This window comes from Hibiscus syriacus, unplaced genomic scaffold (assembly GCF_006381635.1).
Source record: "Hibiscus syriacus cultivar Baekdansim isolate YM2019G1 unplaced genomic scaffold, ASM638163v2 tig00113156_pilon, whole genome shotgun sequence".
NCBI lineage: Eukaryota > Viridiplantae > Streptophyta > Magnoliopsida > Malvales > Malvaceae > Hibiscus > Hibiscus syriacus.
Window position 1 is genome coordinate 252,420 of NW_024063446.1, and position 25,877 is coordinate 278,296.

General features: G+C 34.4%; 5 protein-coding genes and 3 pseudogenes across 6 annotated transcripts; 6 read left to right on the forward strand and 2 right to left on the reverse strand.

Moving 5' to 3' along the window:
• Positions 1 to 1,402: 1,402 nt before the first annotated feature.
• Positions 1,403 to 4,861, forward strand: LOC120186018 (annotated as a pseudogene).
• On the forward strand, positions 1,475 to 2,262 carry LOC120186017 (14 kDa proline-rich protein DC2.15-like). The gene is made up of 2 exons (XM_039190083.1): positions 1,475 to 1,895; positions 2,253 to 2,262. The coding sequence occupies exon 1, from the start codon at positions 1,475 to 1,477 to the stop codon at positions 1,862 to 1,864; it is 390 nt and encodes a 129-aa protein (XP_039046014.1). The 3' UTR covers positions 1,865 to 1,895; positions 2,253 to 2,262.
• A 1,522-nt stretch (positions 4,862 to 6,383) lies between the features above and the next one.
• Positions 6,384 to 6,502, forward strand: LOC120186042 (annotated as a pseudogene).
• Positions 6,503 to 9,229: 2,727 nt separating this feature from the next.
• LOC120186013 (pEARLI1-like lipid transfer protein 1) lies at positions 9,230 to 9,904 on the reverse strand. The gene has a single exon (XM_039190081.1). It carries the CDS (start codon positions 9,851 to 9,853, stop codon positions 9,440 to 9,442), a length of 414 nt encoding a protein of 137 aa, XP_039046012.1. The 5' UTR covers positions 9,854 to 9,904; the 3' UTR covers positions 9,230 to 9,439.
• A 2,192-nt stretch (positions 9,905 to 12,096) lies between these two features.
• Positions 12,097 to 12,547, reverse strand: LOC120186016 (annotated as a pseudogene).
• A 2,651-nt stretch (positions 12,548 to 15,198) lies between these two features.
• Positions 15,199 to 15,939, forward strand: LOC120185938 (ethylene-responsive transcription factor ERF061-like). The gene has a single exon (XM_039190016.1). It carries the CDS (start codon positions 15,199 to 15,201, stop codon positions 15,937 to 15,939), a length of 741 nt encoding a protein of 246 aa, XP_039045947.1.
• Positions 15,940 to 16,891: 952 nt separating this feature from the next.
• On the forward strand, positions 16,892 to 19,589 carry LOC120186001 (abscisic acid receptor PYL8-like). The gene is made up of 4 exons (XM_039190067.1): positions 16,892 to 17,161; positions 17,942 to 18,157; positions 19,019 to 19,282; positions 19,314 to 19,589. Exons 1-3 carry the CDS (start codon positions 17,015 to 17,017, stop codon positions 19,235 to 19,237), a joined length of 582 nt encoding a protein of 193 aa, XP_039045998.1. The 5' UTR covers positions 16,892 to 17,014; the 3' UTR covers positions 19,238 to 19,282; positions 19,314 to 19,589.
• Positions 19,590 to 23,551: 3,962 nt separating this feature from the next.
• Positions 23,552 to 25,649, forward strand: LOC120186006 (KAT8 regulatory NSL complex subunit 3-like). Of its 2 annotated transcripts, none has more exons than XM_039190073.1 (6): positions 23,552 to 23,798; positions 23,871 to 23,932; positions 24,008 to 24,143; positions 24,371 to 24,437; positions 24,852 to 24,917; positions 25,231 to 25,649. In XM_039190073.1, the coding sequence occupies exons 1-6, from the start codon at positions 23,644 to 23,646 to the stop codon at positions 25,435 to 25,437; spliced, it is 693 nt and encodes a 230-aa protein (XP_039046004.1). In that variant the 5' UTR covers positions 23,552 to 23,643; the 3' UTR covers positions 25,438 to 25,649. The 2 variants fall into 2 exon arrangements, with proteins under 2 accessions (XP_039046004.1, XP_039046003.1); XM_039190072.1 differs by having other exon boundaries at positions 23,572 to 23,798; positions 24,365 to 24,437; positions 25,231 to 25,637.
• The last annotated feature ends 228 nt before the right edge of the window (positions 25,650 to 25,877 follow it).

Below are 25,877 nucleotides of genomic sequence, written 5' to 3' on the forward strand. Positions count from 1 at the left end.
CATGGTTTTTGAAATTTATGGTTTTCACAATTTCCAATAAAACAGTGTTTTTGTTTGTAACTTTTGTTGTTAATGGAAGATCTGTCAAGGGATTCAAATTATATGTAAAGAATGTATTATTGTTAATTTGTTATTATTCGAATTATCATTTGATATATTTTTTAATGAAAATTTTAATGTATTATAACGTTTTTTAAATACATATTTAAAGGCACATTATGTTAACATTGTCGAAAATATATTATTATTTTTGTTGGTATTAAAAAGTTTAGGTCAGGGGTGGCTCTCCCAATCTATGACCATGGTATACCTAATACCCAATTGGGATTTACATAAGAATTTACAGATTGTTCACCAAGAGTGACGGTGATGTGATTCAAACTTGACCTTAGAAGCTTAAATTCTTGAATTTCAATCACTTGTGCCAATACTCGTTAGCGGCGAAAATATATTATGATTTTTAATGTTTTCTCTTCGTTAATATATAAGATTTATCGTTAACAACTTTTGATTTAATTATTATAGCATGTGATTTATATCAGATTAATCAATTTTATCTTTGGTAACAACTAAGTAACTTAGGTGTTTAATCAATTTTTTTATCTTAATTAGTATGGAAATTGATTCAAATTTAAAGGTAAATATAAATAATTATTGGTAGACATATGATTTTATATCAAGAGTGTAAATATTTAAAAGTATATTAAAGATCTAAAGCATACAAAATTATAAAAATTCAAAAAAAATACAAAAATTAAATCATCAAATGATTATACAAAAAAGTATTTAAATCATTTAAGTACTTAAAATATTTAAGTACTTATATGATTTAAATATTTAAGTACTTATATGATTTAAATATTTTTTATAGACATATTTTTTTATAGAAATATGGGTCTCGTTAAAAATCCCCTTATATTAATCGTAATGAAGTACAAACGTATGAATATTTATTTAAACTAAAGCAAGAAAAGTTACGGAAAAAATTACAATTCGATCACTTTTGTCCAAAAATTAGTTTCGGAATGCTACCCGCAAAAGATAATACAATGAATCAATTATGAACGAGGCGTTAATTCTCTTAAATAATATTCATAGTTTGGATTTTGATATTATGAATGGATAAATTGAATTAAAAGAGGTGTTTCTATAATAAAATTTTAAAATATGTTATTCGGATTAATGCGACCAATTAATTATATATAGGTGATTATATAATTTATAAACAAGTAGTTTATGCCAAGACAGGTCCAATTGAGAGTAATAACATGGCAATGTACTAATTCCCCAGCTCAATATCACAAACATCCAAACTTCACCGGCCTGCACTGAATTGAAAACAAGCAACTGGGCCTGTTGAAAACACTATAAAACCCCTCTCCCTTCGTCCCAAATTCACCATCCTTAAACACTTGTACTTTTAACCCTAAGCCAAGCAAGCAAGCCACGAGGGTTTTTCAAAAAGAAAATCAAAATGGCTTCAAAAAGATCAGCTTCCATTGCCCTTCTTTTCACGCTCAACATCCTTTTGTTTTCCCTAGGCACTGCTACTAACCCCTGCCCTCCCACCAACTCTAATCGGAGGCCGAACCCGAATCCATCTGCACGTGGCAGATGCCCTAGGGATGCCCTTAAACTAGGTGTGTGTGCCAATGTGCTTAACTTGGTCAATGCCACCGTCGGTTCACCCCCGGTGCAGCCATGTTGTTCCCTTCTCCAAGGCCTCGTCGACCTCGAAGCCGCTGTCTGCCTTTGCACCGCTATCAGGGCTAACATCTTAGGCATCAACCTTAACATCCCGATTTCCCTTAGCTTGCTCCTCAACGTTTGCTCAAGGAATGTTCCTAAGGGCTTCCAATGCTAAATCGCCACTCTTCCCTGTCTTCATCTTTCTTGTGGTTTCAAGTATTTCCAGTGAATCCATGTTTTTCTTTGTAACTTTGTTGTTTTCATTTCCTTGCGGAGGGATTGATACTAAATAAGTGTTTTACTTTTCTTCTAGTTTTCTCTTTGGATTCTTTATCTCATAAAAAGACTTGTATTATTTTTTTAATAAACGTATTTATATTTATCCATCTCAATAAAAAGAAGAATCCCTTCACAGTATAAATCTTATACTATCCCAAGTCAGCGACAAATCCAGAAATTTAAGAATAAAATTTAAAATTTTATTCTTTTCTTAAAAAATAATGGATATGCATATGACCCCTACTAGGCTTAGTGCATCCGCGCATGACCCAAGCTATACAAAGATTATTCCACTTTTCAAAAAGACCTACTTATTTAGTTTTAAAATTGAGAGGTCTAAAATGTCTTTTTACCATCCATCCACACACATATATATTATGTACATTTTTATAACTAACAGATATTATTACTTATATTCGATTAATTATGTTTATAAGATATATATTATTTTAAATTAAAATAATTTTAAATAAACATTATCTTGTAATATTTTTTTATCAACCTTGTATGGTGGAATCACAAATGTCAAAAGCGAACTATGCAAAAGATTTTCCTTCACATTTAGCTTCAGATGTAGAAGTAATAATAATATACTGTGAAAATAAAGATCATAAAAAATACTAAAAATAAAAGAGTAGCTAATGATAATTAAATTAATATTTGGTTTAAATTAAGGTAATTAGAGCTGGGTTCAAGTACCACGAGACTCAATTTTAGTTAGTGAGTTATTGATTTTTTATAATATTAAAGTAAGAGACATTAAATGTCTCTCTACTTTTTTTAAAAAAAATAATTAAAATGATCATCGTATTATTTTTTCTTTTAATGAAACTCTTCAACTCAAAAAATAAACCTAGCGTGATTATTTGACTAACTTTTTTTGTCGTTTGACTATAACATTATTGCAGTGACAATTCACGGTATTGACATGTCAGTTCATCTGTCATGTTTAAGTTACCAATTTAAAACATCTGTCATGTTATCATCCATGTTATCAACTATCATGAACGTCACATCAACTATAATGGACGTCACATCAACTATCACGTCAGCACCGCAATAGTTAAACTACGAAAAACTTTGGTTAAAGAACTACATTAAATTTATTTTCTGAATTGAAAGACTACACTAAAAAAATAATACTAGTGGCACATTAATTTTTTTTAAGTACACGGACCTTTGATATTTTTTTTTACTAATATTAATTAACATCTAAAAGTTATCAATTAAACGTGAGCGAGAATTGGTAATCTCGTGAATCCAGTGGTCGGTTCTAAGCTCGCCCGTGACACACCCGTCCAATCCAGCTAGACAACTTCCATCGGCCATATGCCAAGATTTCAAGACATAAAAATCCCACGTACAGACAGAATTAGGGTTTGCATGCAGAAATTATCAAGAACTATTGCAATATTAAGGAACCATCTCAAAACGGTCTGTTTCTATTACATGTTTGATTTCTCATATGCTTCAGATTCCATACACTCTGTAACATCAAAGATGCCTTTTGTTTTTCAGGGGGGGAAATAGCATTTTTAATACACTATTAGGGAGATAATGACGGGAAGAATTATCTTCACTAACACAAGATTCTAAAATTTTACGTAAAAATTTCTAAATGAAAAAAAAATCACATTTATTTCACTAGTTTTTCGGTTCGCGAGTGTCTGCATCCGTCATAGTATAGTATAGATCCTATTTTTTCTCAATTTTATTTATTCACTAAATACTGGATCGTACCGCAAACTTTTTAAATCGAATTAAGATGCAATTTGAATCACAAAACTCAAATATCCAAAAAAAAATTGATCCTATAGGGGAGTGGTAACATGGAAATATGCTAGCTTCTACCTCAGAATTCACAAGCAACCAAACTTCACCAGCAGGGGTGGACCTTATAGTTGCCCTGGGTATCCCAGGCAACTTCTCAAATTGTCTATTTAGTATTAATTTTTTCTATTTTTTTAATTAATACAAGTGTCACTCTTAATATTGTATGTAACTATTGCTCTTTATTATAGAAAAAAATTAATATCGTATTTAAAATTAAAAAAAGCGATCAAGCCCAAAAAATAAACTTTAAGCCCATGAATCAAACACCTATTTTCAGTTTTGTGGGAATTAGGATATGTCTAATTTTTGTGCAACTCCTGAATTTTTGTCATGGTCCGTCTCTGTTCACCAGCCAGCCCAGATTATGATTTTTATTCTACAACTTGGTCACTCAAACTAACATTAAAAAAATTAACCCTAAACCCTCTTGGAAACACTATAAAACCCCTCTCGCTTAACCCCAAAATCCCCCATCCTCAAACACTTGTATTTTGAACCCTGAGCCAAGCAGGCCACTAGGGTTTTCAATAAATCAAAATGGCTTCAAAAGGATCAGCTTCCATTGCCCTTTTTTTCACACTCAACATCCTCTTCTTCTCCCTAGGCAGTGCTTGTTACACCTGCCGTCCCACCATCCCTAACCCGAACCCAACTCCCACTCCATCTGCACGAGGAAGGTGCCCAGGGATGCCCTCAAACTAGGTGTCTGTGCTAATGTGCTGAACTTGGTCAATGCCACCGTCGGTGCACCCCCGGTGCAGCCATGTTGTTCCCTTTTCCAAGGCCTCGTCGACCTTGAAGCCGCCGTCTGCCTTTGCACCGCTATCAGAGCTAACATACTAGGCATCAACCTTAACATCCCAATCTCCCTGAGCTTGCTTCTCAACGTTTGCTCAAGGAATGTTCCCACCGGCTTCCAATGCTAAACCGACTCTTTTCGTCGTCGTCGTTCTTACGGTTTCCAGTATTTCCGGTAAATCAGTGTTGTCGTTGGTAACTTTTGCTGTTTTTTCATTTGCGCGGAGATTGATACTTAATAAGTCCATTACTTTTATTCAAGTGCTTTCTTAGGGCTTTTTGTATCTCTAAGGGACATGACGAGACTTGTATTATTCACCTTGTTTTATTTCCTTATGTTTCCATGTCAATTATTAATGAAATCTGTATGTGATTCTAAATTAATTGAGTTTGATTGGTATAAAATTCAATGATAATTATCAATTTGTTTGTTATTTTATATTTTTATTATTTTAATTTATATTTACAATTGCAATAAAAATAGCACAAATAAAACACACTTGCAAGTATAGTTTTGTGTCCGTGACTGAGAATTTGTTGAGGAATATCTAAGCATCGTCACGTGGAAAACATAAAAAAGGATTACAAAGAAAACTGGTCATCTTACTGCGCAAAAAGACAGATTCCTTGGAGTTGCTTAATAACTTTTATGTGATTATTGGTATTTAATTTATTAATTAATTTAGATCGAATATTATATATATATATATATATATATTAAAAGTGAGTGTACAATTATTTGTATTTAATTCAATGAGGAATTAATTTAGATCATAACAAATTAAACAATTTCAATGGTTAAGAGATTTTTTGTCACTTGAGGTCTCGGATTCGAGCATGTGTATAAGATTATAAGCATTTATTATCAAAGAGTTGATAGTCTTTAAATATATACTATATTTTATTCACCATATACTTATGAAAAAAAAGGTATGATGATTAAAATTACGAAGAATAATTATATTTTAATCTACTAACTTTTAAGTTGAATTGGGAAGTTAGGGGTTGTTTGTTTATTTCAGAATGATTAAGCGATGAATGATTCAAATGCTGAATGATTCAAATGCTCTGTATGAATTAGTTCTGAATGTGGCATGTTGTTTGATAATGGCTCTGAATGATTCAGAATGTACTTTGATGCTGAATCATTCAGCACTGTTTTGCTGAATCAGCCAGCACTGAATCATTCAGAGGTGAGAAACAAACATGCTGAATATTGAACGGTTCAACATTCAACGCTGAATGGTTCCATTCAGCAGGGTCGGCTCTGGGCAGGGGCAGAAGGGGCACTCGCCCAAGGCCCATAAAATTTATAATTTTTATACTATATATTTTTAAGCATAGACACATCAACATCGCCATTTGAAAGAGGAACAGAGCCCTGGGCCGGGGCAGAATGGTTGCTATTATTTTTTTATTTTAATAAAAAAATATCAATTTTATACTATATATTTTTTATATTTTTTTAAAATTAAGGGTTCATTTCTTTTATTTCACCCCGGATCAAAAAATACCCAGGGTCGGCCCTATCATTCAGAGCCAAACAAACAACCCCTAGTATCCCTTGGCTCTAATTCAAACCCGTGAACCATTCTTGTGGTCTGAAATAACTTTAAGACACAATCTTCATTCTTTGGGACATGTCGTCTTCAACTAACTTGATTAGCATTAAAAAGTAGAATTAAAAATTCAATAGCCAATACAAGAAACAATGAAATTTAGAAAATTTTGATTAAAAATGAAAAGAAACAAAGTTTAACGATTTATATATGTTTTTTTTTCTCGGGTGTAATCATACCAGTACTAATGCATCATATCTCATCACAGCTCTGCAGTTAAACATGCTTGGGCGAGGGTAGTACTAGATTGGGTGACCTCCTAGGAAGTTCTATTGTTGCACCTCTCATTTTAAAAAATTTACTTTTTCCCTTCAAAACCACGTCATTTTCGGTAGGGATGGACATCGGACCCGAACCAAATCGGGCCGGATTTAAAAAAAGGTTTGGGTCGGGTCAGGTCAGGTTTTTTTAAGGTTATATTCGGGTCGGGTTCGGGTTTAGGATGAAAAATACCCGGCCCAAAAAAATTGTAATTTTACCTTATATATTTATGGATAATTGCAATAATATTCATCTATACATTATTTTCTTTCAATTAAATTTATATTTTTATTGAATAAAAATAATATTTTTAAATAAATATATTATTTTGAGTCGAGTCAAATTCAAATTTTATCTAAAAAATGGGTCGGATTCGGGTTGGGTGAAAAGTGTACATTTTTTAGTTAGATCCAAATCATGTGAATAATTTATAATTTTCGGATCGAATCTAATAGACTTAAAATCTAATCGGACCGAACTCATGCCCATCCCTAATTTTGGGATACACTCTATCATTCAAGATGGGACTCACGCCTTTCTAAATTCTTTGGGATATTTGTTATTTTATTCCTTTTATTTATCATTTATACAATTTGATCCTTAATTTGCATGTTTAATTATTTTATTGTCCATTTTTTTGTTATTTCAATTAAGTCCTTCAGCATGTTCATTTTTATTATTATCTTATATTATTTATTATTGTGGTTGTTTTTATATGTATATGTCATTTTGTTTCTATTTACATATTAATTTTAACAAAGATTTTGTATGTTTCAAATCATACATGAAATTTTAATAAAAATATATATATTTTTAAATTTTTTAAGATAATACTATTTTTTATTAAGATTATTAATGAGATATTTTCTAATTTATTTGAATTTTTTATATAGTCTTAAGTATATAGTGGACCAAAGTGAGACTTGTCTTAATTATATAGTCTTTCATTTTTGGTGCTTTGTATAATTTTCCTGATTGCATGGCAAATTGTTTGAATTCTGTACCAATAAAATTATCATTTTTGTTTTCAAAATAAAAAAAATCAATACATGTGATTTTAATTTCATCAAAATAATATAATTCAATTGATTAATAATATATAAAAGGCCAAATTCGCAATAAAATATTTTTTTGTGTGTAATTTATTGCAAAACACATATAAAGCTGTTTTTTTTAATAAACGCCGTTAGTATTATTAAAAAAAGTGAAAACATCCAAAATTATGATAAGAGTTTATAACTATCATCGTAAACTAAATACATAATTCAGACTTTTCTTATAACATTAAAATTAACCACTTTAGATTATATAAAAACCATACATGGAAAAGGTTAAAACCCCATCCAAGAGACTTGAAAAAAAAAATAGATACGAATAAATCTGATTGCATCAGCAAACGAAACACAAAAGAGAATTAAGCTATTGAAATACCACTGAGAATTGCAGATCAGAGCAAAGCGTCGTGAGAAATTATCCTCAAACGCAAAAACACACATCCAAATTCAATCCAAAGGTCCATAGCAGAGAAGATCAACAAGATTTCAAATAAGCGTCATCTTGATCAGTCGTTGCGTCGTCAAATACAACCCTGATAAAACATAAATAAAAGAACGGACAAACGATCGAGAGAAAAAATTGAAAAACATGCCCCAAAGACAGAGATAAACGTGCAATACAAACAAACAGAGATAAACATGTAACACATGCATAATTATTCATATTAAAAAACAAAAGAAAAATAAAGATAAAAGAGAATCGACGGTCGACAACTAGCATTAAAGTTGATACCGTCTCTGGTTAAAGAAAAAATTGATATAAAGCTAATTAAATCTTTGGATTCTTGGAATTGTTGATATGACATGAATTTTTCAACCTTTAATCCCTTCAACTTGCTTTTTGCATCATATACCCACAGCTATAGATTTGAATCACAAGATTTTGAAAACCTCATATTGCTTTCCAGTTGGCTTGACAAAAACGGAACAACAATTCAAGAATGTGATCAAAAATTAAAAAAAAAATATTCCCCTCGTCCCATAAAAAAAAAATTTATTAACTTTTAAAAAGGTCAAATTTTTTAAATTTTGACATGATTATTTTAAATATTTTAAATAATTAAAATTTATAAAATATATATTTGAAAACTACTTGATTGAAAGTTTTTAAAATATATTTTTATCAATAATAAATTTTAAATAATAATTACTCAAAGTTTTAAAAATTTAACCAAAAAAATCAATAATAAACATCTTTTATGAGATATAAGGTGTAACGATTTAGATAATCAACTATCAGTTAAGGATGATAAGTCAATAAAAAGTTTGAATTAATCGAGTTTACAAGTTCAATTTGTATTTTCATACTATGTTAGAAGTTTCAACACATGTAACTGATAAAATAAAGGGTAAAATATACGTTTAGTACCTAAATTATCAGTTTTGCTCTGTTTTAATACCTAAAATTTTAATTTTCTCGAAACCAGACCTAATGTTTAGTTTTTGATTCATTTTAGCACCCACTATTAAAAATTTAATGCGTTTAGCACCTAAACTATCAGTTTTGATCCGTTTTAGTATCTAAACTTTCAATTTTTTCAAAACTTAACGTTAAATTTTGAACACGGATACTAAAATGAAATAAAAACTAAATTTTAGGTGCGATTTAAAAAAAACTGAAAGTTTAGGTGTTAAAATGGATCAATATTGATAGTTTAAGTATTAAATGTGTAATTTACCCTAAAATAAATTCCATTGAGCAAAGCTGTTTATTTATTGAATGTTGAACTGAAATTAAGGAACACAAATTAATTAGGATTAGAAGGCGAGAAGCCTTCTTTCCTACCAGCAAAACAAGTACACAAGTAGCACTTAGTGAATGATTATGGCATACCAAAACTCCAAATTAAACACACCCAAAACATGATAAAAGAAAATAAAAGACCCAAAACATTGGAAGTGAGCTTAATAAGCACATTTGTAACCGGCAGGCAGTTTCTTTCCACAGGCGTTGAGCAGCAGGGACAATGAAACGGGAACATTGAGGTTGGTCCCCAACACATTGGCCTTCATCGCAGTGCAAAGGCAAACGGCTGCATCGAGATCAGCCAAACCCGAGATGAGACGGCAGCATTTGGTCCTCGGTGAGCCTCCGACGACGTGCACTAGTCCACCCAATAAATCATCACATACGCCCAGTTTGAGTGTATCTTTAGGGCAAGTGGCTGGCCTTTTAGGCCCCGAGGGCCAGCCCTTGGGGGATGGCTTGGGGCTCTTGGGCGGCGGGGGGCATGGCACGTAGGTCGAGCTCGCCAAGGTGAAGAACAACAAGTTCAGGGCGACGAGAAGCGCAGCCGATGCGACGGTTGTCGAAGCCATGATGTTTTAGAATCACAACAGTTGTGAGTGTTGGTGTGATGAAAATGGTGAATCAGGGCTAGGGTTTTTATAGGCGAATTAAGGAACTGGTTATGGCCATGGGCACGTTGGAGTAAAAATACCCCATGTGGGCACGTTGGCAGGGATGGACACAGGGGTACTGGTGCTGTCACACCCCTTAGAATTTTTAAATTCTCTTATATTTTAGATTTTATTTTTGTATTTTCTATTGATTATCTAATTTAACACCCTTAAAATTTTATAGCTTTACATCTCTAAAATTTTTTAATATAACTTCTTAAGTTCGCGCCCCTAACATAAATTTATGCGTTATAAGCTTTAAAAAATTGATGAAAAACTATGGATTAATTGTTCAATTATTCACCATCATAAAGTTGAAAGATAGGAATAAAAATGATCTATCTCATAAACTATTTTTGTTTTCTTGTATACTAGTTACCATGCTACTAGTAACATTATCATAATTTGTACATCAGACTAATGGTTATTAAACTGAGATAATCTTTCGAGTCTTTACCGTACTATTTGATCTGAATTATTTAGTCAATAAATTAAAACACTGATACATTACTATACATGTACACAAAAAGAAGAGATAATTGTGGAACCAAAATGAATGAATGAAAAGGACGAGTAAATAAGCACATGCATGTGAATGCTGATGAGGTAGCTTTGTCTCTTAGCTTTCATGGTGAACTGGAAAAGCCAGAACAATTGATGGGGATTTGCAGATGTTTGAGAAAGGAGGGGAATTAAGCACATGGGCCCTAATAATTACTTCCATCAATTCTTAGTTTCACTGTTCCTCAAGCTTTGATCAAATTGCTAGAGATTTTTTCTTTTAGCTAGATTCATACTCTATTAATTTTCTTTTGAGTTTTCTGGTTTTCTTCTTTTCGTATTTTCCCGGAAAATCCAAACTGAAGCATGTAAGAAAGCAACATCTAATGGAAACAAAGCAGCTTGAGAATTAAGCTTCCTTATTAATATCCTATGATTACTGATTACAGACCCTAAATTTGTTGGTTGTGCAAAGTCATTTAATAAATTTAATGATATTTTATAAGATGTAATATCATTTTTAATATTTTTAAAAAGTTTAATAATTATTTTATTTATATTTTTAAAAATTCAGCAACCAAAACCATACCTGAGCATAGTCAAGTAATCTCTAATGTAATTTATTCTTTTCAAATTTTCCGTATATTTAAGGGTAACGTAAAGCTTATTGTCATGCAGGGATTCAAATAGCGGTCAGATAACGGTATCGCGACCGTTATATCGTGGTCGCGGAAAATAGCGGTGTAAAAACATAATCACATTAATAATGGTAGATTGTGGCCTTAATTTAGCGGATAGTGGCCAATCACGGCAATAGCGGACTGTTATTCTTTATTTTTCTGTTATTTCATTTTATTTTTTGAAAAAATTAGTTTCTTTTTAAAAAATAACTTATTTAGAAAAAAATTCACGATCACGATAGCCGCAATGACTGCAGTAGTATTTATTATATTTGAAACCACGATAAACGTAACACGACTGAAAACGCAGTCGTAATCTCAATTTAAATCCATGTTGCCATGCATGCTTTTTACCTTTTTCATGTGGGTATAATTGCAACCGGTTTATGCTTGTGCTCCTCGTACTAAGCCACATCCTATGCCGTAACGCCTTCCAAGCTCACCACGCAACGGAGGCGCTCCCAAGCTTGAGCCACCATTATTGAATGATAACTGGGTTTGACCATTAATGGTTATTAGTTTGCATTTCAAGAATTCTTAATTAAGGTATAGAACCGGTGGCGGAGGCACAACTTGGTGAAGTTGGGCACGTGCCTACCTTAAAATCTGAATTTTCTTCGATTATTTACTTATTTTACGGACGGTACCCACCTTGAAATTCTATTTATACTCATCTCATTTAAAATTTTTATGTTATATATATATATATATATATGTCTATCTTAAAAAAATATTTATGGATCCACCGCTGTATATAACTATTGATCCAAGCGTTTTGCCCACATTTTGCATGTTGAGCGAAAAATACAAACATAAAAATATAAATAAATAGGCATCACATAACTAAATCGATAAAGAAACAACAAGGAAAATAATACAAGTCTTTTCATGTCCCTTACACTGGGAAAAACACACTTGAAGAATGCATCAATTCCCACTAGGAAAATTTAAAATGCAAAGTTGCCAGAAGAAAACACTGCTTTATTGGAAATAGTGGAAAACATAAGGAAAATGAAGATAGTGAAGAGTGTCTATTTAGCATTGGAAGCCCGTAGGAACGTTCCTTGAGCAAACGTTGAGAAGCAAGCTAAGGGAAACCGGGATGTTAAGGTTGAGGCCCAAGACGTTAGCTCTGAGTGCGGTGCAAAGGCAGATGGCGGCTTCGAGGTCAGCGAGGCCTTGGATAAGGGAACAGCATGGCTGCACCGGGGGTGAACCAACGACGACGTTGACCAAGTTAAGCACATTAGCACACACACCTAACTTAAGGGCATCCCTGGGGCATCTGCCTCGTGCAGATGGAGTAGGGGGTGGGGTTCGGGTTAGGCTTAGGGTTGGTGGGAGGGCAGGGGTTAGAAGCATTGCCGAGGGAAAAGAAGAGAATATTGAGTGCCAAAAGAAGGGCCGTGGAAGCTGATCTCTTTGAAGCCATCTCAAAAACCCTAGTTGCAGTTGGCTTGCTTAGAGTTAAAAGTAGGAGTGTTGGAGGATGGTGAATTTGGAGCGAAGGGGGAGGGGGTTTTATGGTGTGTTCAACAGGGCTGGTCGGTTGTTTTGTATATGTTAATCCAACTGTAGGGTCATCACTTTGAGCTGGCTGGTTTGAAGAATATGAGAAAGCAGCATTCCATGAGTTTGGCTGGTGAAGTTTGGAAATTTGTGATTGTGAGGAGGAAATTATACCACATTGCCATGTTCCCATTGCTCTTATAGGATCAATCTCTAGATCTTTCTTTATTATAGATTCCCGTAATTTAGACCATTACTCGTATGGGAAATTATAGCACATTGCCATGTTCAACTGCTATAATATTAAATTGTGAGGAGGAAATATGTTAACCGCTAAACGTGCTATAATATTAAATTACAGTTGCGATGTTTATTACACGATATGACTAGTATTATGGTAACTTTGAAAACTATTATTGTGATGTGAACTTTACATACTTGTAGAGCAGCCCAATATTGACGCAAATCAAAGGAATTGCTAGGAAAATGGTTTGCCAAAAATTTCTACAGCAGCCAGGGGGAATCTAAATCTTCTTTCCTTGTGAGGAGCAGCACAAAGTAAACGCCGATTCAAAGGAAAATTTTGATTCCTTTGAAAATGATTCACCGGAAATGCTGACTCGCACACCAAGTTGCACGTTGATAACAAGAGCTTTGATTTAGACCATTACCATACATTACACCGCTCCCCCAAAACAAATCAGCACATGCAGACACACAGTTTGAGTGTATGTGTAGGGCAACTGGCTGGCTAAGCTTTCTAGGTCCCGTCCCAAGTGCATGGCACGTAGGTCGTCGGTCGACCTCACCAAGGTGAAGAACAACAGTTTAAGGGCGACAAGAAGTGCAGCTGATGCGACGGTGTTCGAGGCCATGTTTTACAGGCAACGGAAGGACTGGTTAGCCATGGGGATGAAAGTACCCCACGTGGGCACGTTCTGGCGGACCACACAACATGCAGGGATAACCCTAAAAAACTGATGAAAAACTACGGATTTATCTATGTCATCAATTATTAGCAAATTAAAATAAATAAATATAATAATATCAAGATAAAAGAATCCAGTTCAAGTGATATGCTAGCCCTAGGTAGTTGAAAGAACATCTTCGTGAATGAATGTTGGGCACACACACATACAAGTGAAAGTTCATTTACCAATAAAAGGGTTAATCATGATGGGCTTAGGTCCCATTCCATTTTGTTTATGCCTTGCACTTGTGTAGGTAAAATTGACCCAATAAGTTAAGCAGGAGATAAAACTAGCCCATTAAATCAACTTTGAAATCTACGACAAATACTACAGTACAGTGTAAACTCATCACGTACACATGACGAGTTTGTCTAAATAATATTTTTTATTCAAACTTAACACGTTGACGTGAAGAATTCCTATAAAATATATTTTTTAATTAAAATTTATTATGTCTGGGTGATATTCTAAAAATATATATATTTTATTAAAACTTATCGCACGTAACTTATACCTCAAAATAATTTTTGAAATAACCTAATGAGTCAAATTTTTTACGTCAATTTTACCCATGTGTGGATCCACATTGGGCAATCGCCCATAGTTTTGGGTAATATCAAGACTCCATAGCTGAATACCAATTTTACCAAAGGGAAGAAGAAAGATGGCAGGAAGATTGAGCAATGTAGCGTCAAGGATCATGGGCTGGAACAGCATCTTTTTGCGGTGCGGCGTCTCCTTTCTCCGACTCCCTTCCGACATGGGTATACCAGTATGTATCAAATTATATATTAATATATACAACCAATATGTATCAAATTATCCACGCTTTTTTTGTACGTAAAAAACTCTTTATTTTTAAACTAAATCATTAACATTTATTTATCTAATGATCATAAATTAATATAAAACTAGAGTTTCATATATTGTAACTGGATCCATTACTAATGCCAAGAAATGTCACCCTTCTAATAAATAAAGGGGAGAATGAAATAAGATTATGACTTGAGGATTCTTGAATAATGGGCAAGATAATCGCCTAATGAATATGTACAAATCGAACCCCCTACAAAGGACAGTGAAGCTAACTAAATTAGTGGGAGCATTATAAGCTCTAAGCAGCTACAGTCATGGATTATACTGCCAGAGTACATTTCATATTTACAAGCACAAGAAACACCAATATCATAGCCAGAGGACATTCTCATGGTCCTAGTATCTTATCCCGAACTAACTCATGAATAATCCTTGCTTCTTTCAAAACCAGATGATGAAGTTTAGGTCAATAGACCCATCAGATAGTTGACAATGGAGATTAGAGGTTAAAAAGTCGAAGAGTCAATCGTTGATTTAGAGAAATTGAGGCTTTATTAACTGACAGATGCGACAGTCGGCAGTTATAGATGCGACGACCGGCAAGCCCCTATGTTAAGTTTTTATCGACGAATACTAAAATGAAATAAAACTAAACATTAGGTATGATTTTGAAAAAATTAAAAGTTTAGGCACTAAAACGAACTAAAACTAATAGTTTAAATACTTAACATGTAATTTACTCTTAAAATTAATTTTCAAAAATAATGTCAGTTTTGGTGAAGGCATTATGGAAGAAACCAATCATATTTGTGGGTTCAAAAATGGCGCAGATATCGGCTCTTCCCTATCACAGCTCATATTATCAGGAGGCTCAAACACCATGGATTCAATCTTCTCTCGTTTCTCGCCCTCGTCGTCTACAGCCGCCGCCACAAGCTCCGCTCACGAGCCATTAGGCTCTTCAGTCTATCACCACCAAAGAGATCTCCTTAGAAAATTCAGCCACCAAAACCACGTATCGACGAGCAAATATCCGACCCCTGTGACGAAGAAGCTTTACAGGGGCGTACGACAGAGACAGTGGGACAAATGGGTGGCCGAAATCAGACTCCCACAGAACAGAAAGCTAGTCTGGTTAGGCACTTACGAAACACCCGAAACCGCGGCTTTGGCATATGATCGGGCAGCTCATAAGCTTAGAGGGGAGTACGCAAGGTTGAATTTCCCGAATCTGAAGGACCCGAGTAAATTTGGGTTCGTAGATTGTGCTCAGTTGCATGCTCTCAAGAGCTTGGTTGATGCCAAGATTGAAGCCATTTGTCAAAAGACGAAATCAGAGAGAGACAAGAAGAAAGGCAAGAAGGTCGATTTCAACGATCGTTCACCTTCGTTGTCGACTAAGGTTTTTAGCGACGTTTTAAGCAAGGAGCCGGCGTGGTCGACCGTGTCTGATGATGGGTTTTGGGGAGCCGGAAATTCACCGGCCTCTGTTTCGAATGGTCACTCGATGACGATGACGGTAGATTAACCACGATTTAACGACGATTTGCTTGCCAGAATGCTGTCTTTTGATGCCGACTTATGGGATTTTCTTGCTAATTAGGATTACAACGCTCTCATCCAATTTTTCCGTAGTGATTTTTTTTTCAGCTTATAGCTGTTTTGATTAGAAAGTGTATTTTTTTAATATTTTCCTATTAATGATAATATATCAACGTATTGATATAAAGAAATAAGATATTAAAATTTTCAAATAAAATTAGGGACTGTAATTTTAATACTATAAATTAAAAAATTAGGTCAGAACATAATATAGTATTAATTTATCAAATAATTGAGTATAAATTACACATGATTATAGTATTTTTAGCACACATGTCACACTCTTAACATGTGTTAAGAATGGGATCGATATGGTTTTAATTTTTTTAATAGTATGGCATAAAAATATTTATTTATAATATTTCTTAATCATTGATAATGTACACCTGTAACTATTTAAATTCATGATCTCTAAGGATAATATTACTCCTCTTGATCATTGTGGCCACTTAATGAATTTAGGTTTCAAGCTATTTATAATCAAATATAAATATTTTAATATTTTACTCGAACAAATCATAAACTAGTCAATATTCTTTTATTTTAATAAATATTTTTATTAAAATTTATATTTAAAGTTTGAATTTAAATAAATATTAATCATATTTTAAACATTTAAATTTTGAGTCAAATTAAAATTTGAAATTAAAATCTGATTAAATTCAAATTGATTTTTTTAAATAATCGAGTAGAATTTAGAATCTTAGAAAGTAGATCATTTGGAAGAAAACTTTGGGCTGCCCAACAATTCAAAGACCCAGCACAAAGCTATAAATACGCAGCCGTTAGATGATTTAGACTTTAACCACGTCCGTCCAAATTCCTTTTGGAAGGAAACGTTTAACTGTTGAGCGTGTACGGTGTCGTTTCATTTCGGACCTTTCCGTGATTCCCCTTTAACGGTACCCGAACCCGCTAATTCGCCCCCCTCTTTCCCGCCGTCGGTTACTTTTTTCTCCACCGCACTTCCCCGGGCTAGGGTCTCTGCTGAAGTTACCTCGATGGTGACCAATGATTATATCGCCATGAACGGGAACAAGTTTAGTAAGGTAGGAGAAGAGTTCATCAAGAAGCACCATAAACACGACGTTAAAGAAAATCAGTGCAGCTCTTCCCTGGTTAAACACATCAAAGCTCCGGTTCATCTCGTATGTTTTCTTTTTCTTTTTCTCGATTTCAGTAGTTATTTATTTTAATAGAATCAATTGAATTCTTATTTCGTGTTAGATCCGTACATAGATCTGTGAGGTTAGAGCCTTTTCTTGCTTAGTCAGTTAATTTTCGTTTATTTTTCATTTCATGCTGGGAGAATTCGTAGGAGATTGAAATTAAAGTTGGAACTTATTAGAATTATGAAGTTATCACTAAAAATTTTCAGACAGATTATTATGTATCTCGTATTCTCGTTTGAACTGTTATATGATGATGTAAACATTTTGTGAATCAATTGAAGTTACAAACGATTTGTGTTTACTCTTTGAACGCGAACTTCAGCTATTTTATAGCTAATGATTTTAAGAGAGAGAATGTAAAATACTTGATGACTTCTGATTGGGGATTGATTAGTATAATTCACTCTCTAAGATTGTTGTTTTCGTGTATAATGAATTGTTAAGTATTTGCTTTGTTTGAATGGATACAGAACTTAAGACTTCTGTTAAATTTTCATTTCTCTAAATATGGATTTATGGAAATGATAACTCGAGGTTCATATGTTTCATCTTCAGATTGTGATGAACTTCAGGTTGAACTAGTTTAATTTGATACCAATTAATATAGCTACAAATTAACTTAGCCAATCTGATTTTCATGTAGTTACAAATAAAGTTACTTTGAGATTAAGTTTCAAGTTTTAGTTGCTTTGATCGAAGGCAAACTTGACATTATTTTCTTCACTAATGAATGATTATTGGTTTTTGATCAATCAGGTTTGGTCTTTGGTGAGGAGATTCGATCAACCGCAGAAATATAAGCCATTTGTTAGCAGGTGTGTTCTGCAGGGTGACCTTCAGATTGGAAGTGTTAGAGAAGTCAATGTTAAGTCAGGTTTGCCGGCCACAACTAGCAAAGAAAGGTTAGAGTATCTAGATGAAGATGAGCATATTTTGAGCATGAAGATTTTCGGAGGAGACCATAGGTTGAAGGTATGAGTTTTCCATTTGGTTGAATTTAAACACCACACACTTAACTTAAAACAACTACTCTTTGAATTCCTATAGATTTTTAGTTTTTCAACATACGATCTTGTCTGAAATATAAATATTAATCTTGAATTAACTTATCTTGTCTCTTATTATATGATATTCCTCTGTTTGTTGTGTGATATATAAATTACCTGAAAATGTAACAAGGTTTTGGATATGGTAACCTGTAAGATGTAGAACTGAATATGCTAACTTCTGTTGCCTGTCATACTAAATTGAGTACAAATTGCCAAAATCATTGTTTAATCTATTAATTCTTATTTGATCCTTTTAATGTTTATGACACTTGAAATTGGAGTTCTGAAACAAGGAGATATATATATATATCATTCATATTGACTTGTGAAATCTATTTCTGCTGAATTTGACTAGTGGCATGAATGAGCTTCTTGCCTGCACTCTGCCTGGGGGGGATTTTATACCTTATGTGGCCTTAATCAAATAATTTATGGTTTTTGTGCTAAGGGAACATTTGACCTGGACCCATCTTATTGCGACAGCCAATGGTTTCCTGGCTCTTATTGCATGTAATGAATCTGGTATAATATAACATTTTTAGTTTATGCACATGAGTAAGCAATAATGATGTTTAACATATTCGTCAAAAGATGTTTTAGTTATTAGTTCTGAGATATTTTATACTGCCTCCTTTTATTTTCAATAATTGAATTTACCTGAAAGCTATTGTACCAGTTCTACATTGACCTCTCTCTTCTCGGGGTCAAATTTTGAACTTTATAATGTCCTTAACTTTTATCATGATATGAAACTGCTAAATTGTCCTTATGTGCAAATTGGCAGAACTACTCATCCATTGTTACAGTGCATCCCGAGGTCATTGATGGCAGACCAGGATCATTGGTGATCGAGTCCTTTGTAGTGGATGTACCAGAAGGGAACACCAAGGATGAAACATGCTACTTCGTCGAGGCACTGATCAAGTGCAACCTCAAGTCACTGGCCGATGTGTCAGAGCGCTTGGCTGTTGAGGATCGGACCGAGCCAATCGAAAGAATGTGAAAAATCCAGGCCTGTACCGACACCACCAAGTTAGTCGTTGTGGGGGTGATAAGTGAGATACTCTTGTTATCAGAAGCTGAATAGACAATTTGGGCATTCCTGCTAGCAGAGTGAACAACTATTTCCTTACATTTTTATGCTTCTTGTTTTGATTAGAACAATGATCTTTAGGTGTCTTGTGTTGATAGTAGCTGACAATTAAACTCATCCGCAGCCTACGGGTTTAGTAAATGAAGAAAAACGGATCGAAAACTTCTCTGTGGTGTTTGTCTAATGGGGGTGGTGAATCGGTATTTGTTTGTAAATATGTAAGCAGGATGGATACCTTTATGTTCATATCTTTAGTTTTGCATGTTATATAAAAAGGCAGGTTTTAGTTAAGAGTTTGATTCGATTTCATTTTGACTATAAGGGGAGTCTACATAATTATGGGCTCAACATCCAGAGTTCTTGGAAAAAGTAGGGGTGAAGTATATCAAAGGTCATTGAACTATGTTTATGTTTAAATGATTGTTTTGATTATTAATTTCGTAAAAATTATAAAATAATTATTAAATATTTTAAATGGTTATAAAATATCAATAAATTTATTGAGGTATTATAGAATAATTATTAATTTTTTTATAATGTCAGATTATTTTGTACAAATTTAATGATTATTTTATAGGCTTTGATTTAATTTGATTGGATATAGATTATTAGATTTTTTTATAATGTCCATTAGCCCTTTTTGTATAATATTAAAGTTGTGGAGGCCAACCATTCCGTTAATACATTACACGTAAAGAAAACAAGATTTAATCTCTGAGGTAACAACAAAAACATACGCCCCAGCACTGTCCGTCGATTAACAGGGTCATCCCCGTTTGCCGTAATCACGGTGGGAAGTGAAACCTCCGGCGGAGTGAAAAACGTTTGGGCCGGATAACATAGTTCTTTACAACCCCGGAATTGGTGTTAACCTCAAGAGAACAAAAAACCAGGATGGGCGAGGATTTCCATGGATTCCATTTCTCGGGAGCCTCATAAAACGTCAAACCAAGTAATTACCATTTACCACCACCATTCCCACTCAAATGTTCGATACCAGCAGCATGAAACAACGCTATCCAATCTTTCAACCCCTTGGATTGAAGAAAAAAATAACAAAAGCATGTATGATTGCCATCAACTCTGCCTCATCGGAGTCGCGTATTGTTCATCTTGCGCCACACAGAGAATCCTCGCTAGGTCTAGTTTTGCAGACCCCAATAGAGAACATGGAGACCGGTTCAGGCCAAGGCCGAAATTCAATCCTCAATACCACGATGATCGTAGAGCAGGTGATTCTTGTGAAGTTCATGGGCCGACGCTGTCTCTAGAGGAGGTTTTCAATGCGTCCGTCCGTGTTATAGGAGAGAACAGCCGTGGTTCGATCCAAAAAAACGGTGTTACTAAACGGTACACTTTCCGTTCTAAAGAGGAAAATATTACTACATGACCTTTGTAGATGATTACTCGAGATACACAAAGGTTTATCTCCTTAGAACTAAAGGCGAGCCTGAAATCTTATTCCTTATTTATAAGGAGGAAGTTTAGAATCAGTTAGATAGGAGAATCAAATGACTTAAATCTGATAGAGGTGGTGAATACAAATCAAATTGATTAAAAAGGGTGTGTGAGAATAATGACATAATTCATGAAACTTCAGCCTCTTATTTTTCTCAACAAAATGGTATAGCCGAAAGGAAAAAATAGAACTTTAAAAGAGATGATGAACTCATTGTTGATAAGTTTCGGGTTATCTGTAAACATGTAAGGGAAGCCATTCTATCGGTAAATCATATTTTAAACCGAGTACCTTATAAGAAATTAGATTCTACTCCATACGAGTTGTGGATAGGATACGCTGCAAACCTACAATACTTGAAAGTGTGGGGGTGTCTGGCTAAAGTAGGATTACTAGATTTTAAGAAGTCCACCATCGAACCTAAAATCGTTGATACAGTGTTCATAGGGTATACTACAAACAACGTCGCGTAAAAATTCATGCTTCTACAAGACTATTCTATTTGTGAGTCGAGAGATGTCATTTTCTTCGAAGATTCTTTTCCTTTAAAGAAATCTAAATTGAATGAAGAAACGCAAATAGAAAACTTTTCATCCACTTCTTCTAGTGTACCATCTAGGTCTACTCAAGAAATTGAATTCGAACCTAGAATAAGTAAAAGACAAAGAACCGAAACCTCTTTTAAACCAGATTTCATAATTTCCTTTTATTTCTGAGATAAATGATTTAGACTCTCTTTTTGATCCTATAGCTCAAATATTTCTATTAGATGAGGATCTTAAGACTTATGAGGAAGTTATATGATCTATCGATGTTAGTTTCTGGAAAAGCGCTATCAATGATGAACTAGAATCGATAATGTTTAATCATACTTGGGAATTGGTTGACTTGCCTATGGGATTTAGAACTATCAGCAACATATGAGTCTTTCGGAAGAAGCTGAGGCCAAATGGTTTTATTCAACAGTACAAGGTAAGGCTAGTCGTCAAAAGGTTTACTCAAAAGTTCGGTATACACTTCTTCGATATCTACTCTCCCGTAACGAAAATTTCAACGATTCGAGCATTATTTGTTTTAGCTTCCATTCACAAGTTGCAAGTATATCAAATGGATGTAAAGACTGCATTCTTGAACGAAGACTTAGATGAGGAGATATTTATGGAGCAACCTCTTGGTTTCGAGGCACATGGCATGGAAGGCAAAGTATGTAGACTTAAAAAGTCGCTTTACGACCTCAAACAATCTCCTAAATAATGGTATGAGAATTATCACATAACTATCCTTAGTTTTGATTTTTTTTGTGAATGGTTCGAATGCATGCGTGTATTAGAGGATGTTTGGTGCTTATTGTGTCATCATAAGTTTGTATGTTTATGACATGTTGATTTTCAATACTAGCATTGAGTCCATTAACAAAACAAAAGATTTCTTGTCTACTAAATTTGAGATGACCGATTTGGGAGAAGTTGACGTCATCTTAGGAGTCACAGTCACCAGAACTGAAAATGAATTTTCTTTAAATCAATTACACTATATTGAAAAGGTGTTAAAAGAAATTTGACAGTTTTTACGTTGTCTCTGTTTGAACTCCTTATGACCCTAGCATACATCTCTTTAAAAATAAAGGAAGTAGCGTTTCTCAAACCGAATATGCTAAAGTGATCGGGAGCCTAATGTTCTTAATGAACTATACTCGACCTGATATTGCCTACGATGTGAGAAGACTTAGTAGGTATACCAATAACCCAAGTGGTGAGCATTGGTTTGCTCTCAAACGTTTACTTAAGTACCTTAAGGGTATAATAGACTGAAAACTTGAGTTTGTTAGCTATCCTGCAGTACTGAAAGGATATTGTGACGCCAACTGAGTTTCTAACAATGATGAAGTAAGTTCTACAACCAATTATTGCTGAACATTGTATAAGCTCTTAATTATTTCAAAACCCGCCACTTTCCATTATGGTGCTCGTGCTCGTGGCTCATGACAATACGTGTCTTCGACACGTCCGTGCGGTTGCTATATTTTTAGAGAAATTTCGTAAGGAATTTTTCTCTGAAATAACAAATATCAAATTTACGCTTTAATATATGAAAATTAAACATGTCAGTTTCGGAAATTAAAATTCAAACAATGAAACGTTGGATGAATATGGATGCTTTTTTTGGATGAATTTGGATGTTTTTTCAGGTGTGTTCAAAGCTATTTATTGTGTCAGTTACTCAGTAATTATAAGAGTTACAAAGTTAATTACCAGGAGTTATAAAAGGCTGAGAGTTACTACATGAACCTAGACTGATTTAAGGCTAGATTCATCTCTGAGGTTGCAACGATTTCAGACAGAATTTCAATGAAGAAATTAAATCAGAATTATATCTGATTTATGATGGACCATTTTGCCCCTGCTTAGGCTATTCTAGCTTCTCAATTCACCAGTTCACCAAAAAAAACGTATTTCAATACTCTCAAAGCTTTCTAAGCTTCTGATTTTTTCTAGTAAGGAGCAGTACCATAAGCAATCTACTCCAGTTCCGAGTGTACAATATTCGGTGTGACCATATTAATTTCGAAGGATAATCTGTCTATGCGATTACACACATCGAGACGATTTCGTTTCTCCCCATTGCACAGTATAATCCAGCAAAAACCCAAAATCGAGAGGCGTCCACTACGCGCAATAAAAGCCCAAAAGGCTCGAAAATGGTGTTGGATGTGTTGGCGAAGCTGGGAAGTTCTTAGAAATGGCGGGGAACTAAAGCAGCATTTGGCGCCAAAGGAACTTCATTTTTTTTAATATTTGATAGGATTGATTATTCGTTCAATTTGGGAAAACGAAAAGGAAGTGAAATCGTTCCGGCAATGGCTTCTTCACCGCCTTCAAAGCGAAGACGGAAAGGGCAAACCGTGGTTGGAGAATCACCGTCAAAATCAACGTCGACCCAAGAAAAATCATCCCCTGTGGTAGTCTTTGCACATGGCGCTGGTGCTCCTTCCTCTTCTGATTGGATGATCAGGTCCTTTTTTCTCCCTTTATAAGGTTAATCGTGGGGTTTTGTTAAATGGTTAAGTGAGTTGAACCTTTGCAGGTGGAAAGAGTTGTTGAAGAAGGCGTTGAATGCTGTTGAAGTAGTGACATTTGATTACCCTTGTAAGTTCTCTTCTCGGCTTAATCCTTTTCTTTTCAAATCATTTTGAATGTAAGGGATTGTTGTGGTATTTGCAGATATGTCTGGGGGAAGAAGAAAGGTTCCACCCAAGGCAGAAAAATTGGTAGATTTCCACTCAGGTGTTGTTAAAGATGCAGTTTCCAAATATACTGGGCATCCTCTGATTTTGGCTGGCAAATCAATGGGTTCAAGGTACAATACAACTGTGCTGCCATTTGTATTCGGCTAATGTCTGCGCTTGGTGAACTATTTAAGGTTGGCTAATCTATTAATTTTATAGAAAAGAACATTGCCAATGCATTCTGTCATATGGATTTAAGGGACACTAATGACTAATCCTGGTGTTGATATTCACATTTTTCTTTAAGATTGCTTGCTTGTATGTCCTATTTTAAGGCCATGTTTCTTTGTAGAGTGAGCTGCATGGTGGCTGCCCAGGAAGACATTGATGCATCATTAATTGTTTGCCTAGGATACCCACTTAAGGTTCGTCATTTTCTCACACTGTGGTGCTGCTCTGGTTTTGAAATTTGCATACATGATATCCATGGTTTGTTTTAGTGTATCTCATGAAGACATGCAATGGTTTTATCTGTTTATATCGGATCGATTCCGTCTTCTGTTGTAGGTTTCCCAAGGTTAATCCGACAAGCTGTTTCGGTTTATTCTGTTGATCTTTATAAAGGGGTCTTTCACAACTCATGAACACAGTACTCAATTAGAATGTACAACTTTACAGTATGAACAATGGGGGTTGTCTTTATGAATGAGGATGGGGTCCTTTTGGACTAGGGCAGGAACCGATGGCTTTTACCCTGAGGAGTCGTATTTTAACTTTTGTGATGCAACTTGGAAACTGAATCGGACTTTATTGACGATAAATTCTTGCTTAACTGTCAGGGGATGAACGGAGCAGTAAGAGATGAAACTTTACTTCGACTTAAAGTTCCTGTGATGTTTGTGCAGGTACTCTTCTCACCTTAATACCTGGTTCTTTACATGAATGATGTGGTTGTCTTCATATTTTCATCTTTTTGTTGTACAAAAAATTCAAAGAGTTTGACTGATAAAATGACACTTTTGACTGATAAAATGAAACTTCTAAACTCGATTAACTTGAATTTTTTCACTCAACTTGACTCGATCGAATACTCATCCTTAGGTACGTTGATATGGGCAGCATGATATCATCTTTATCAAATATGCAGCATGGGGTTTATGTAGAGTGGTTTTAAGTTATAATGCTATAACTTATTTTGGCTTTGGAACATGAGCTTAGGGTACCAAAGATGGTTTATGTCCATTGGAAAAACTAGGTGTACAGAAGAAAATGAAGGCAATGAGTGGGTTGCATGAGATTGAAGGTGGCGACCACTCCTTCAAGATTTCAAAGAAGCACCTCCAAACTAATGGATCCACCCAAGAGGAAGCCGAAGATGCTGCCGTTCAAGCCATCGCTTCATTCTTCACCCGCTCTCTCAGATGAAGCCGAATCCTTCTGCTGCTTTCTAAGTTACTTTTTAAAACCTTTAGCCTGCAAGTCCCAGGGTTAGGTTCAAACGCTCCCTTTTCCCCTTGGCCGTGTACAATTTTAGCAAAGCCATGGAGCAAGCCCTACTCTTTCACATCTACTGTATGTAATTGATGTGTAATTTTAAAATCCAGACATTTTTCAGTTAAACTGGATTAATATAAGGCTGTCGGAATCTAGACATTATTCATGTTATAGAACTTAAACATCGAGTACTAGGTGGCTTTATCATTTTCAAGCTTCATTATTTTGTATTTGTTTCTTTTTTGAATGTTTGTACTAGCTAACATTTGCTTTGTGACATTTGGGTTGTAAAACGAGTATTGGACTACTAGGGTAAATATGTGCATATTAATATACTAGCATGATGGGTAACATAAATGGGCTTTAAAGGG

What these genes read in the sequence shown, in the direction of transcription:
- LOC120186017 (XM_039190083.1), top strand. Translation starts at nt 1,475, where the DNA reads ATGGCTTCAAAAAGATCAGCTTCCATTGCCCTTCTTTTCACGCTCAAC.
- LOC120186013 (XM_039190081.1), bottom strand. Translation starts at nt 9,853, where the DNA reads ATGGCTTCGACAACCGTCGCATCGGCTGCGCTTCTCGTCGCCCTGAAC.
- LOC120185938 (XM_039190016.1), top strand. Translation starts at nt 15,199, where the DNA reads ATGGAAGAAACCAATCATATTTGTGGGTTCAAAAATGGCGCAGATATC.
- LOC120186001 (XM_039190067.1), top strand. Translation starts at nt 17,015, where the DNA reads ATGGTGACCAATGATTATATCGCCATGAACGGGAACAAGTTTAGTAAG. An exon ending in TCAAAGCTCCGGTTCATCTC is followed by an intron (nt 17,162 to 17,941) that starts GTATGTTTTCTT and finishes TTGATCAATCAG; the next exon opens with GTTTGGTCTTTGGTGAGGAG. An exon ending in GAGGAGACCATAGGTTGAAG is followed by an intron (nt 18,158 to 19,018) that starts GTATGAGTTTTC and finishes GCAAATTGGCAG; the next exon opens with AACTACTCATCCATTGTTAC.
- LOC120186006 (XM_039190072.1), top strand. Translation starts at nt 23,644, where the DNA reads ATGGCTTCTTCACCGCCTTCAAAGCGAAGACGGAAAGGGCAAACCGTG. An exon ending in TCTTCTGATTGGATGATCAG is followed by an intron (nt 23,799 to 23,870) that starts GTCCTTTTTTCT and finishes GAACCTTTGCAG; the next exon opens with GTGGAAAGAGTTGTTGAAGA. An exon ending in TTCCTGTGATGTTTGTGCAG is followed by an intron (nt 24,918 to 25,230) that starts GTACTCTTCTCA and finishes ACATGAGCTTAG; the next exon opens with GGTACCAAAGATGGTTTATG.